Raw genomic sequence first — 14,644 nt, 5'->3', positions numbered from 1 at the left:
GACGAAGGATACCACGAAGGAGGTTAAGACTGAGACCAACGGAGATGAGCGTGTCACCTGTGACGTCTGCGGCAAGAAGATCTACAAGAATTTGAAACATTTTCTATGTGGCTACCATCGCGTTCCCGGCACTACCGACTGCTGGTGGTGCGATCCCTACAAGGCTCCTGATACCTGGATCAACAAGAAGAAGGCGATCGGTTGGCTCAAGAACACCAGAACCACGGCCGCCATCGCGGGCAACAACAGCAACATCAACAACCCGCCTACGATCGCTGGCGTCAACTCCAACCTGATCTTTGGCCTGGGAGGACTGTCGTTTGACGAAGATCTTGAGGAGGATTTTTACTAGAGCTCCTGACAGGTGTAGAACCTATTCAGACAGATAGCGTTCAATATAACTTCGTCAAAGTCCAACAAACTCCCGAGGCAACAAATGTGAATAGAGATACCGTGCTATTCGATAGCGGATGTGGATCCAATATCTTCAACGATGTGAAATGGTTTACAGAGTTACAGCCACTCTCACGATCAATCAGTCACCAAGTCGGTAACGGCCAGATAACTAAATCATATCATATGGGTGTCGTGAAACTGAGTCTCCCCACTATATCAGGCAAACAGATTACGGTCGAGATCAGAGATGCGATTTTATCGCCATCAACACCAGTCAACCTTCCCACGACAACCGGGTTACTGAATGGTGGAATGGTTTGGTCCATGGAGACGAACAAGATCAAATTCAATAAGGGAAAATACATGGGAGAAGAGATACAATGCAACTGGATAGCCAACCTTCCAATCTTACCGACAATGGCACCGAGAGATATCGACGAGAGATATCAGGCCCAAGCACCAAGGCTTGCCTTATTAGCGTCTATCAACTACGATACGATGCATAAACGACTAATGCATGCAGGAAAAGAACAAGTCATAAAGGCTTGCCGTGACGCGGGTATTACCCTGTCAAATATCGGAAAAACGAATTGTGATGCGTGCCTTCGAAGTAAGGGAACCGGCATTGTCTACAAGGTGTCAAATCCAGTTGCGACGAGACCACTTGAGTGCGTAAGGATCGATACGTGGAGCCACAACGTTGCAGGTCACATGGGGATTAAGCACGTCGTGCACTTTGTCTGCATGGTATCCGGTTTTCACTGGGTAAAGATGATAAGACAGAAGAGCGAGGGGTTGATAGCCATTAAGGAATGGAAGAGATGGGTTGAACTCCAGACCGGCCTGAAGGTAAAGGTTCTGGGGATGGATGGAGGCACAGAGTTTGGCTTTGGTACGAAGGAGTTCCATAACAGTGAAATCATGGCTTGAGGACGACAAAAAGGGGTTGAAGTCATAAAGACACCACCACACACCCCGTGGATGAATGGCGCACCAGAAAGAGTAGGAAGAGCGATGATGGAAAAATCAAGAGCGACAATAATCGAGCACGACACCCCTATCGTACTATGGCCTTTGGTCGTCGATGCGGTAGTCAGGGTCATGAACATACTTCCAATAAAATCCAACAAAGAGTACATCAGTCCTCATGAAGTTCTCAGCAGAGCAGCAGGCATCCCGAATCCGAAGCCCAGTATCCATCATTTCCGAACATATTATTGCACGGCATATTACCATATCAAGAAAGAAAGAAGGGTATAAGGCGACAAATGGGCGGGGCATTCGAGACGAGGCCACTTCGTTGGTTATGCAGACTTGAATGGGAGGATCTTCTACATCTGGGACCCAGAATATCAACAACTGGTCAAAGCGAGTGCCGTAAGGTTCCTTGAAGATTCATCTATGAATGAATGAATTTTTCTACTACGTTCTACCAATACTAGATAATAAGTCGTGCCCGCGACGGCGGCTGGGCATAGGTACATAAGTGCGGGAAAAAAAAAGCTTCTTAGGTCAGGCGCTCGCGTGGCCGTGGGCTGGAAAAACCCTAATCCTTTCTGTGTGTAGTCAGTCAGAAGAGGAGAGGGCCGTCAAGCATAGTGTATTCTTCTCAGACCAGTCGATGGAGGAGGTGGATAAGGTTCTGCAGAGCAAAAAGGAAGTCTGGATTACAGCAAAACGTCCCAAACCCGAGGAGCTGATAAATGGACCAAGTGTTACGCCTGAGCCACATGGGTGGGTGACACAGAGGAGTCAGGGAAAAGAGAAAGCGGTTACCATGACGGATCAACAACAGGAGGAACACACGATTGATTCAATCTTAGGCCTTACCCCGACAAAACATATCTCAACACTTCCAACACCATCACCAAGTGTAACGCCAGCGCCAGAATTAGCTCAACAACCATCTCCAACAATAACAACACTACCTACGATACAAGAAGAACCCAAATCACCATCCCCGGCCCCATCGAAAACATCAGCAGAAACAACTTCCTCCTCCGAGGAGTCAACCCCGTCACCAGGCCCAACTCAACAACCTCTGGGTCCGGACCGAACCCCTCCAGGTTCGCGGGCTTCAACTCTAGGCCCGACATCAATTCCTCTAGGATCGTCGAGACAAATCCAGGGTCCGAGGGAACAACAGAGCGTTCCGAGGTTGGAACTACAAGAACCCGGAACACAACCCCGAGTGTCCTGAAAAGCAACCCCGCAGTATGCGAACCAAGATGTGATGACCTCAACTGAGCAAGACCAAGAGGATGACTTCCAGTCTTTCGATGACGATGACGACTTTGAGCCATTCGATAACTTGCCCTATATTAACCCTCATGATCTTGACGAAGAAGACCCTATCCCACCGAGGCAAAACCAGATCAGATCAGCATTCTCATCCCCAGATCCACTCCAGGATACTCCGTCAAAACCACCAAGAATCACGCAACAACTAAAAGTAACGACGGACTGAGAATCAGCACCCACGGAGCTAGAACACGCGACAACGGAGTCGGAGAAGGCGTTGCCGGAGTCGGAAGGGGGGCTGTCAGCAGAGAAAGAACCGACAACGGACCAATCTACCGCATCTGCGGGGGCGGAGGTGACAAGAACGGGGAGGCCGAGACGCCAGGCGGCACCGCAACCGGGTACGCTAACCGAAAAGCAAATTGTCGTCGACAGCAACAACAAACCCACTAGTGAACTCCCTATCTTTTACCATGGTCTTCCAGAGAGGGGAGTGATTCTTGACAAAGGGGAGACCCTGTGTTTGACGGCGGTTAAGGTGATGATGCATGATCTTGAGACTCATTTATCCTCCATTCCAAAGAACTACCGCCAAGCAAAGAAACGCGAAAACTTCGAGATATACTGGAAGCCGGCTATGGAGAAGCAGTTGGCAGCATTGGAGGAGAGGGGTGTTTATGGTCTGGTTCCTTTTGAACCAGGCATGGAAGTCCTCCCTGGGAAATGGGTTTATGGTGAGAAAGAAAACCTGGACTTGAAGACAATGGACCCAAGGGCACGATGGGTGGCTTGTGGCAACTTTGAGCAAGGCTCATGGGATATTGAAGATGTCTACGCGGCTGTGGCAAACGCAGCGAGCGTAAAGATCTTCCTTGCACCATGGCAGTCCTGGACCTCGAGTGCCATCAGTTTGACTTCAATACGGCGTTATTAAACGCCCCCATACCTGCAGAAAAGCGGTATTACGTGGAGCAACCGACTGGTTTGGAAAAAGGACCAAGGGGGTGTAAATCGCTTGGTTTGCCTACTAAGATGAGCTCTGTATGAATTGACAGCCAGTCCTCTTTATTGGTTTAATATCTTATTGCCCATCTTGAGAGAATTGGGCTTTGAACCAGTGAACTCGGATACTTGCAGAGTTTACCAACCTTGTTCCAACAGCCAAGTCACTTCAGTGGATCGCACATGTGATGGAGGAACTGGGATACGGCCAACCGCCTTTGAAAATCCTTTACACGGACAGCAAGAACGCCAGGGACCGGGTGTTGAATCGAAACAATGCTGGTCGTAACCGATGTATAGATGTACGGTTCAAATGGATCATGGAACAGGTGGAAGCAAAAGAGTTCGACATTTTACATATCAAGGGCGAGGATATGATTGCGGATGGACTGACAAAACCACTGAAAGCGGACAAGCACGCAAGATTCGTAAGATTGCTGGAATTGGAGGACAAGGAGATTCCATGGATGAAGGCTTGAAAGAAGGTTATAACCATGGGTTGATCTCAACAGCATGGGAGTCTGTTTGTTTACATGATGATGGACCCCTGAGAGCTGTTTCGGGCTACGGGGGCGTGTTGTGGTGGGGCCTGTCCCACCTCTGCCATTGGCTGGCCTTGTTATGTGGGTCCATGAGCTCACACCACCATTGTATTTAGCCCTCCACATTTCTTTTCCTTTCTTGTCTCCTGAGCTTAACACAATCAACTCACTTCTTGTGCCCACGAGCCCAAGACAACCTCATTGTATAGAAATATGGTGATAGTCGATGGTGGATCTGCATCAAATATCTTCAACGATGTCAAATGGTTTGCAGAACTGTACCCTTTACCAAGGTCAGTGAGTCATCAAGTGGGTAACGGCCAGTGACCTAGGTCTTATCATATTGGGGTGGTTGAGTTGAAGCTCCCCACAACAACAGGAGACTACATCTTGGCCCAAATCAAGGATGCGATATACTCCCCATCAACGCCAGTGACGACAACAGGTCTTGTTGACAGCGACATGATTTGGGATATGGGAACGAATAAGATTACATTCAACAAAGGGTGTTATCAGGGACAACAGGTACAATGCCACTGGGTGAATAATCTTCCTGTCCTACCAGTTTTACTACCAGAAGAGATTGATCAGAAGTACCGTCGTCAAGCACCTGGCCTGGCCTTGATGGCTACGGTAAGCTACGACATAATGCATCGCCGACTGATGCATGCGGGAAAAGACCAAGCCTTGAAGGCTTGTAAGAATGCCGGTATAAAACTGGCTAATGCTGGAGCTTTAAAGAACGAGTGCGACGCACTGATGCAACTCATCAAAGCAAGTGCGGTGAGGTTCCTGGAGACATCTCCACAAGAAAGCCAAGAAGAAAAAAAGCTTGAGCACGCGGCTGTCTTCTCAGATCAATCTGTTGAGCCGGTGGAGGAGGTGCTGCAAAGCAAGAAGAAGGTGTGGACAACGATTACTGACAGCCAGCCAAAGGAGCCACGAACGGCTCAACCAGAAGACTCAACACCGGAAGTAATACTGGGCATTACTAAATCCAACGCCACAATTACTACCCTCCCCACGCCATCACCAAGTACTATGCCGGCACCAGCCACCCAGAACACGACTCCCCTCCCCGATGCCCCGATAACACCATCTCTGAGCCCGACGAGCCCATCCCTAAGATCGACAACCCCTTCTATAAAACCAACCAGTTCACCTGTAAAACCCATCAAACCCAGTAGTGGGACCGGAGGGCACGTCACCCGGAGAGGATTCGAATACGCCTACACCGACAAAAGAAATAATGCGGGAGCTATGGCAGTCAACACCACGGGGACCAGTAACAACAGACGAATCTAATATCCTGCAATCTATTGAGCGAGATGAAGGGGAGGGGGACCTATCATTTCAATTTTTTCACAATGATCAAGATATACTGCAACCATTTAACAACAATGGGGATAGCGATGGTGAGGAAAAGGATGAGGAGCACGAGGAAGACTTGCCTTTCGACGAGTCGTTTGTGAACTCGTCTTTTGTTGACCCTCACGATATTGAGAAAGAGAAACCCGGCACCGGAGGTTCTGGCAGAGGCACCAAACCAAGCCCTAACAACGACAGCCTCTGGCAGACCCCGGAGACGAGCGGCACCAACATCAGCAGATATGACCAATAAAATGAGGGTAATTGACAGTAACCGCGCGGTTCAGAGGGATGAACACGGCAATCCAGTGGTTCCCTCTTTCTACTTTGACTTACAAGAAAGAGGGGTTATTCAACAAAGCATTGAGCTGCTGTGTTTGACGGTGATTAAGGTGATACAATACATGATCTCGAAACTTCCTAAAATGTTCCTAAGAACTACAATCAAGCCAGAAAGCGACCAAACTTCGAAGAATACTGGAAACCTGCTATGAAGAAGCAGGTTCAAGCTCTGGAGGACAGGGGAGTCTACGACCTGGTCCCAGTTACGCCAGATATGACGGTCTTGCCGGGAAAGTGGGTTTTTGATGAGAAAGAAAACCTAGAATTGAGAACGAAGGAGGCCAGAGCTAGATGGGTGGCGTGTGGTGACTTTGAACAAGGCTCTTGGGACACAGAGGAAGTCTATGCTGCGGTGGCCAACGCTGCAAGCGTTAAGATATTTCTGGCTATTAAGGCGGTTTGGATCTGGATCGTCACCAGTTTGACTTCAATGCTGCGTTCTTGAACGCCCTGATTCCTTCAGAAAAAAAGTATTACGTTGAACAACCAACAGGACTAGAGAAGAGACCACGGGAGAAACGGAACAGACGGGTCTGCCTGCTTCGAAGAGCACTGTATGGCCTCAAGAGGAGTTCACTTTTTTTGGTTTCAAACATTCCTGCCCATTCTGAAAAGTTTGGGTTTTGAGCCAGTCAGCGACGATACTTGCCTATTCAACAACACAAAGCTGGGAGCATTCCTGGTGCTCTGCGTTGATGACTTTCTCATTGCGGCACCAACGAAGTCGGTTATTTTCGATATCAGGGATCAACTGTTGGCCCATTTCAAGCTCAAACACTTGAGAGAAGTGAAGACCTTCCTCGGTTTTGATATCGTAAGGAATAGGGAGGAACGAAGAGTCTTTGTATCTCAAGCCAGGTATACGAAGTCCCTAATTCAGAAGTTTGGCCACGATGACTATATACGGACAGCAAAATGCTCGAGACAGGGTTCTAAATCACAAAGCGCCAGGAAGAAATAGGTGTATGGATGAATGAATGAATGAATTTTTCGACTACGTTCTCCCAATACTAGATAATAAGTCGTGCCCGCGACGGCGGCTGGACATAGGTACATAAGTGCGGGGAAAAAAGCCTCTTAGGTCAGGCGCTCGCGTGGCCGTGGGCTGGAAAAACCCTAATTCTTTCTGTGTGTTTCCACCTTTATTCCAGGCCTCCTGACCCCGAGAGACCAAGCACCTCTGCGGATGGCAGTGGCTCGTCGTCCTGGTCGGGGGTTTTGGCTCTCGCCACCCTCATCCCCTGGTAGCCTCCTCCTCGTAATACCTGGACGTGTGTGTATCCCTCGTCCTTGAGGGCTTGAATCCTTGTGAGAAATATTGCGTAGCTTGTGCCGAAGGCCTTCGGCGTGTCTTCTGCCGCATTTGGGTTGCGGTAGGTAACTAGTGGGCATACGAAAAAGTGTCCTTTCTCGCGGGGTACTCCGCATGTGCAGTACCGGAACGTCTCGGGGGGGGGGGGGGGGGGGGGGGGGGGATTGAAACGCTCGTGATAGGAGTGGAAGTCCCAGTGGCCCGTTCGTTCTTCTACCCACCTCGCTAGGTATTTGCGTGGTAGTCCGAGGTATGGGTTGTTGTCCTTGTACCATGGTTGGTCCGGCCACTGTCTCGAGTTCGTCGTGGAGTTGTTCATTGTTTGTCGGCCACGTTGGGTCTCCCCATAACCATGTGTCTTCCGTTTCTCTACATTCCAAGACAATATGTTCGAACGGCTCCTTCGCTAACCCGCACCGGCAGTACGGTGTTGTCACCTCCGGCACTCTTCTCTTGAAGAGGAACGCCCGTAAGCCTATCTTGCCCGTTCTGATTTGCACCAGGAGTGAGCTCATATCCTCCAGAGGTAGTGCGGAGATGACTTCTCATCTGTACTGGGCCATGTGTGGTACTGCAGTGTGGTTCCTTTTTTTTTTTTGGTTGTTGTTGTTGTTATTTTTAACGTCTACTTCCGCCTCCCGAAGGGCATGAGACGTGCGACAGCTACCGGAATAGATACAAGAAAGAGCCCAAATCCTCCCTCTATAACCCCAAAAAGTAGAGCGCAAACCACGGCTTAAAGCCAGATAAATTCGTTGCCCCCGAAAAGAGATGCCTTAGTTAGGGGCCCCAATCAGCATTTGCTTCTCGGGCTGAGCCCTCCTGTCCGCGCCCGTGCACGCACTCCCACAAATCCCGTAGCTGATTTGAAGTAATAGAGGTCAACGCCGTTGGAGGGAAACCTCAAGGGGAGAAACCTCCAAAACTGGTCCGCCGTCCTCCCTTAGTTGAAAAGGAGATAGTCGATGTGGTTGTCGATATCATTAGGATCGAAGAAGATATAGCGATTAGAATGCGGCCCAGCCGTTTTGGGTCCGGCAAGCGGCGTCCTAAGGCAGAGTTTTCGAGATGGTTGTCATTCGATGCGGCTTGTGCCCGGTGAACGGTACTATCTTCGGCGCCCCTTTATTTTCCTCAAATAGTAGATATTGTCGAAGAGCTCGGCTTCGAGAGCTACCGGCGTTGTCGTAGACGGAGGTCTACGCTCCAGAATCCCTCCGCCGAAGGTCGAAATGGTGAGTTAAGCCATTGATAGCCCTAAGGCACCCAAAGGCACCAGAAAAGGGTAGTTCTTGGCTTCGCCGCTAACAACCGACTAACAGCGAGTGCCAAGAAAAAATTATTTGGGGGAGAGCTGTGCAGTGTCGTTCCATCGAACCGCGCACGCGCCTCTGCGGCACTCAGCTTCTTCCTTTTGCTCATCGCCTCGGCCACCCTAACATGCCACCTCGCTATCCACTCTCTCCGAGTTGCCTCTTCCAACCACCGTTTCTTTCTACCCGACATGGGCTCTGTCACCTCCCGCTACGGTATCGGGATATTTCATTAAATTGGGAATTGAATTATAAGGCGTATGCCGAAATTATAAAACGGAAAATAATTACCCAAATGAACGTCCTGACATAATTAATAGTAGAAATATAAGGATATTCGTTTACGTAAGTTTGTGAAAGCGTGATCCTACGAGAGATACGACTGCAAGACTAAGAATTACACATCAACGTAATATCAAGTGTAAAAAAGGAGAGGGAAATAAACAACGGTGGCATCGTGAATCCGGACATATAAGACTGGTTCTACTACCCGTGTCCACCTTCCCGGTCCATAAGCCCTGTCAATAAGCAGTAAGATAAGCTACCTTCCATCCGATGTATCATGGTCAATTGCCCAGTAGCCAATCGGTACTCTATTCAATTGTATTATAATATCCACCCCCCTTCGGAAGAAAGGCTTAACCCTAAAGCCGAAAGAAAAGAAATAGTAAAATTAATAAGAGGCAATTAATCACTAGTTATATAAAAGAGAGTTAAATAAAGTCGAAGCCGAATGTTGTAACCTTATATATAATCTAATTGTATCGTAATCCTTAGAAGCGTAAAAAGTATAACCTTTCCCCCAATTATATTTGAACAGGTTACTTTCTAAATAGAGCCTAAATGCTATTAGGTCCTAGTATGTTTTCGGCAATAATGTAGACTATTGTTCGATACTAGTATACTACGCAACCAAATTCATCATCCATTAATTACTAATACTTTCATTTTTTCCATTAACGCTTACTTTTTTCTTTTTAATTTCCTCAATCCTTCCACCATTGCCCCTTCCTCCGGTTCAATACTATCCTTGTAATCTTTCGCAATGGCGTTATTTTATATTACTTTTCCCTCTATTTGTAGTCGCTTCGGCGGTCCGGATTTATTTAAATCAGTTTTACGACTAAGTTGCAATTTTCTTTTTGTATTTTGCAAATTGCGTATTTCATACTATTCTCCGTCCAGGTCCTTTTCTTTTCAAAATACTTGATACTTCAATTAGTAATGAATTAATTTATTTATCATAATGTCTTCCACCTCCCATTTCTTTTTTTCATTAATAATTTCCCCTTTTAGAATACTTTATTTTATTTCAATAGGGTATTTGCTGAGTCCTTTTTAAATTTACTTTTATAGAAGATTTGTGACTCTTTTCAAATATAAGGTATTTGAAATATAAATAAGCATTCTTTTGTACCTGCAATGAAGTAGAGGATTCTTATTTGCAGAAAATTAAGTTTATTGCTTAGGCAGTCCGTTTACCATGTTTCTTTAAATAATGAAGACCTTATTCCCTATCATAAAGTTCGGCTATTCATAGTAGTAGTTTGCTTATTTTGTTTACTTTTCCTATATTCGGGTAACTCCCTTTTTTTTGCAAATTCCTATACTTTTTTCAATCGTTGCGTTAGTTTCCTTTCATTTTCCAAGATAGTTCCTCCTTTACGGTAGTATTTGCGTCCCTACTTGTAATTTGAGTGCAAACAATTATCTGTTGGAGGTATCCTGTGGCACGTGCGGCTGGCCATGGCCCCACCGCACAGGAACCTCTCTTTCCATAGTTTTAGACCTCCAGACTTGCACAGTCTGAACACAACAATACATCATAATCATTGGATTTGTTCGTGGTCGTTCACCCTATTCACAGGTTATGAGCCCTTTCGACGCAACAATCGTCAGCCCTTAATTGCGCCAGCGATACCCTCTCCTCTCGACGTCGCCAGCGACCGACAGAAACCCCCAATATTGCCCTCGACGTTGCATCGCGACCGACAGTACCCCTCCAGTAACGTCGCAAGCGACCGACCTCATTCAAGTAATCTTAGCAACCGCTACACGACTGCGATCGAACCCCCCCACCCCACCTCTAGTCAACGTCGTCGAGTCAACCAAGACGACCGACTTCTTGAGAACCATTCACGGCCCGTCAAGTACACCAGCCAACACCCCTCTACCTTTCCTTCTGTTAATGACTAACAACGACTACACGATGGGCGAGATATCTTCCTCATCCCCCGCAAGGTCGAGTCCAACGTTGCCAACTGGAACCGCGCCTTGCGTTGTGAGCTCGCATGCGCCGACCTTCTTGAGTATGTCACCAAAGACGTCACTGAGCCAGACAAGGTCAAGGAACTTGATGAGCACAAGATCTGGCGTACCGACAGAGCCAAGGCTATGAAGAGCATTCAAGCCACCCTCAAGGATGACAAGGTTACGACTACCCTCAGTATCAACGGCTGGGACCAAGACAGCACTGACCCCAAGTATCTCTACGATCTCATTCGCAAGACCGTTGGCAAGGTTACCAACGAGGCTCGCGCGGATATCCTCGAAGAGTACACCTCCCTTCGTCGTGCCAACTTCAATTCCATGGCCTCTTTCCTTGTTTGCTATGATCTTCTACGCAACCGCGTCGCTGAGTGTGGTCTGAAAATCAACGAGAAGGTTGAAGTCCTCAATCTCTACAACATGGTCAAACGCCAGTACACTGTCGATGCCAAGTTCTGGGCAGCAGAGATGGCCAAAGACAAGCTCACTACCCTTCAACTCCTTTCTCATTTGTCAATCCTTGGCAACACAGAGGCTCGCATGACGAACCTTACCGTCCAAGTCAAGAAGACAACCTCCACTGCCAGCACTAACGATAAGAAGGATTCAAACAACAAGAACGACAAGGACCGTACGAATCACAAGCAGGTTACCTGCTCGGACTGCGGCCAGTCCATGCGTGACGACTTTAAGCACTTCCCTTGCGGTCATCATCGCAACCCTCGTACAGCTGACTGCTGGTGGTGTGACCCTGATACGGCTCCCGCCAACTGGAGCAGGAAAAAGGAGCCCATAGCGAGATCTAATCACGTTGATTCCAGTAACTCAACTGCAAAGTATCAATTACAGCATTCAACGTGTAATATCGCTGAAGTCCAACAGGCTCCTGAGGCAACAAACCCCATGAAAGACTTGGTAGTCTACGACTCTGGTTGTGGCTCCAATGTCTTCAACCATGTTAGATGGTTTACAGACCTTCAACCTTTACCAGAACCACCCAAGCACACCATTGGTGATGGCACGGTTATCCTATCATACCATATTGGCACAGTCGAGTTAACAATGCCAACCAACAAGAAAGTCAACGTTCGAGTCCGTATCAAAGACGTCATCTACTCTCCTTCAACGCCAGCCAACTTACTATCAACCAAGGCACTGCTTGAAAGCGGCTTGATCTGGGACATGAAGACCAACCAGATTCATCTCCAGAACCAGAAGTGCACTATTCGATGTGATTACATCAACGGGCTGGTAGTGCTTCCAGTAATTCAGCCCTTCAACTTCAACCAGTCTAGAATCGAGACTAAGGACGTCATGCTCGCTTCTATCAACTATTCAACTATGCACAAGAGGATGATGCACGCAGGAAGAGAGCAGGTCATAACCATCTGGGACAACGATACTGTGTCCACTTCATTTGTGAAGCCTCTGGTCATCACTGGGTTGACTTCTGTACAACCAAGGGCGAGGCATCTACTAAACTGAAGCAGTTCAAGAAATGGATTGAGCTCCAGACCGGTCTTAAAGTCAAAGTCGTTGGACTCGACGGCGGACCAGAATGGGGACTTCCAACCAAGGAGTTTCAGAGCAGTCAACTACACAAATGGGCCAACGAGGAGGGCGTTCAGATCTACAAGACGACTGCTCACACCCCATGGATGAACGGTAAATCAGAAAGAGCTAGAGCAATCATCATGGAGCGCTCCAGAGCCCTCACAATCGACCCCAACATTCCACCCCATCTCTGGTCCTTTGTTGTTCAAAGCGTTGTTACCGTAATGAATCTGATGCCCTCAAAGGCAAATCCAGAAGGCAAAAGCCCACATGAGCTACTCTGCAGAGCCATTCCTGGTTACCCCAAGGACGAGATTAAGCCATGGATCAAGCACCTACGCACCTACTTCTGCACCGCGTACTATTACCTCAACACCCAGAGACCACGGCAAATGAACCAGCTAAGCCAGAGCAGGCACAAGGAAGCCAACCCTCTGAGGAACCCGCTCCGGCAGTATCTCCAGAGGTAAGCGAAGGCAAACCTCGCCGCTCAGTGGCCAAGCCACCCGGTTTCAAGTACGACGTTCAGCGAGCCATTGACAGTAACAACAACGTTGTTGATCCCACCCCGGAACTCCCCACCTTCTTCCATGGCATCGCGGAAGCGAGTCGTGTGACTCGCATCCCCGAATACTGCCTGACAGCCATGGAGGTGCTTTATGACCTTCCTTGCGCTAAAATAGACCGTACCATCCCCAAGAACTACAACCAAGCTGTCAAACTGGCCAACTACAGATCATACTGGTTGCCAGCGATGGAAAAGCAAGTCAAGGCCCTGGAGGATGCAGGAGTCTACTCTTTGGTGAAGCGAACCCCGGAAATGCACGTTTTGCCCGGTAAATGGGTTTATGATGAGAAGTACAATATCGACTGGAAGGAGTATTTGGCTCGAGCGAGATGGGTAGTCTGCGGCAACTTTGAACACAATAAATGGGATCTACAGGATATCTACGTCGCCGTCGCTAACTCGGTCAGTGTGAGACTTTTCCTTTGCATCATGGCCATCAACGATTTTGAGTGCGAACAATACGACTTCAACACCGCCTTCTTGAATGCCCTCGTTCCTGAGGATGGCAAGAAGTATTACGTTGAACAACCGACTGGTCTTGAAAAGAAGGATTGCCACACATGGGTATGCCAGTTGGTTCGAGCCCTGTATGGACTAAAACGCAGCCCCCTCTTTTGGTTTGAGACCTTACTGCCAGTCCTGAAAGCACTAGGCTTCACACCCATAGGTGCAGATTTGTGCCTCCTGGTCAACAATACCCTGGGTGCGATTATGGTTCTTTACGTTGATGACTTCCTCTTGGCAGCAGCCAACCTCAAGATTAGCACCCACATCAAAGGAACCCTGGAAAAGAAGTTCAAACTCAAACATCTGGGCCCAGTGAGGACCTTTTTAGGCTTTGACATCGTCAGATATTGAACTGAGCGTACCGTCTTTATCTCACAAGAACGATACACCAAGACAATGATTGACAAGTTCACGAAAGGCCTCGCCAAAGGACAAGACCTTCACCCGACAAAGACACCCTGGCCTCCGGACTTCAAAATCCACGGGGGTGGGGAAGTTTCTGGTCAGCAGAAAGCCTACATCAAGGGCACAGGCACGTTAAACTACTTATCCACTGGTACCCGACCGGACATCACGTTCACCGTCAGCAAACTGTGCGAGGGTAATGCGAAGCCAACCGATCGTCACCTTACCGTGATGAAGCACCTTTATCGCTACCTGACTGGCCATTCAGATCTGGGTATTGTTCCGGGAGGACACTTCTCACCGACTGCTGGCCGCCTCGATCTGCAATTCAGGGCATATGCAGAGGCCTCTTTTGCAGACAACATTCCAGACAGAAAGAGTACAGCTGGGCACGTCGTGTTCCTTACCTGCGGTCCCATCCACTGGAAATCTAAGAAGCAGAGCCTTGTCACAACTAGTACGACAGAGGCAGAGTTCGTGAATCTGGTCCCTACAGCGAAGTCGCTGGAATGGATTGGAAGCATGTTGAAAGACCTGGGTCTTGGAGTCAACACCAACCAGATCCTTTACACAGACAGCGAGAATGCCAGGAATCGGGTGTTCAACGTAAACGTGCCGGCCCGTAACCGCTAGATCGATATACGATACAAGTGGTTGGTTCAGCAGGCGGAAATGAAGGCAATCAACGTGATCCATTTGGCCGGGGAGGATATGCCAGCAGACGGATTGACGAAGGCATTGAAGGCGGATAAGCACGCAAAGTTCGTGAAGTTGATTGGCCTTGTCCAGCAGAAGGTTCCCTGGACTTGAACACAAGGGAACCACC

The 14,644-nt window shown here is 48.3% G+C and overlaps 2 protein-coding genes across 2 annotated transcripts; both read left to right on the top strand.

The window, feature by feature from the left end:
- Window positions 1-1,543: 1,543 nt before the first annotated feature.
- On the top strand, window positions 1,544-1,714 carry SMAC4_14122 (uncharacterized protein; the record flags this gene model as incomplete). Its single annotated transcript, XM_066091787.1, has 1 exon — window positions 1,544-1,714. One exon carries the CDS (start codon window positions 1,544-1,546, stop codon window positions 1,712-1,714), a length of 171 nt encoding a protein of 56 aa, XP_065947809.1.
- A 9,196-nt stretch (window positions 1,715-10,910) lies between these two features.
- On the top strand, window positions 10,911-12,269 carry SMAC4_14120 (uncharacterized protein; the record flags this gene model as incomplete). Its single annotated transcript, XM_066091786.1, has 1 exon — window positions 10,911-12,269. One exon carries the CDS (start codon window positions 10,911-10,913, stop codon window positions 12,267-12,269), a length of 1,359 nt encoding a protein of 452 aa, XP_065947808.1.
- Window positions 12,270-14,644: the final 2,375 nt, after the last annotated feature.

The sequence above is a fragment of the Sordaria macrospora genome, chromosome 7, assembly GCF_033870435.1.
Source record: "Sordaria macrospora chromosome 7, complete sequence".
Taxonomy (NCBI): Eukaryota; Fungi; Ascomycota; class Sordariomycetes; order Sordariales; family Sordariaceae; genus Sordaria; species Sordaria macrospora.
This window is presented reverse-complemented; position numbering and strand designations above follow the sequence as displayed.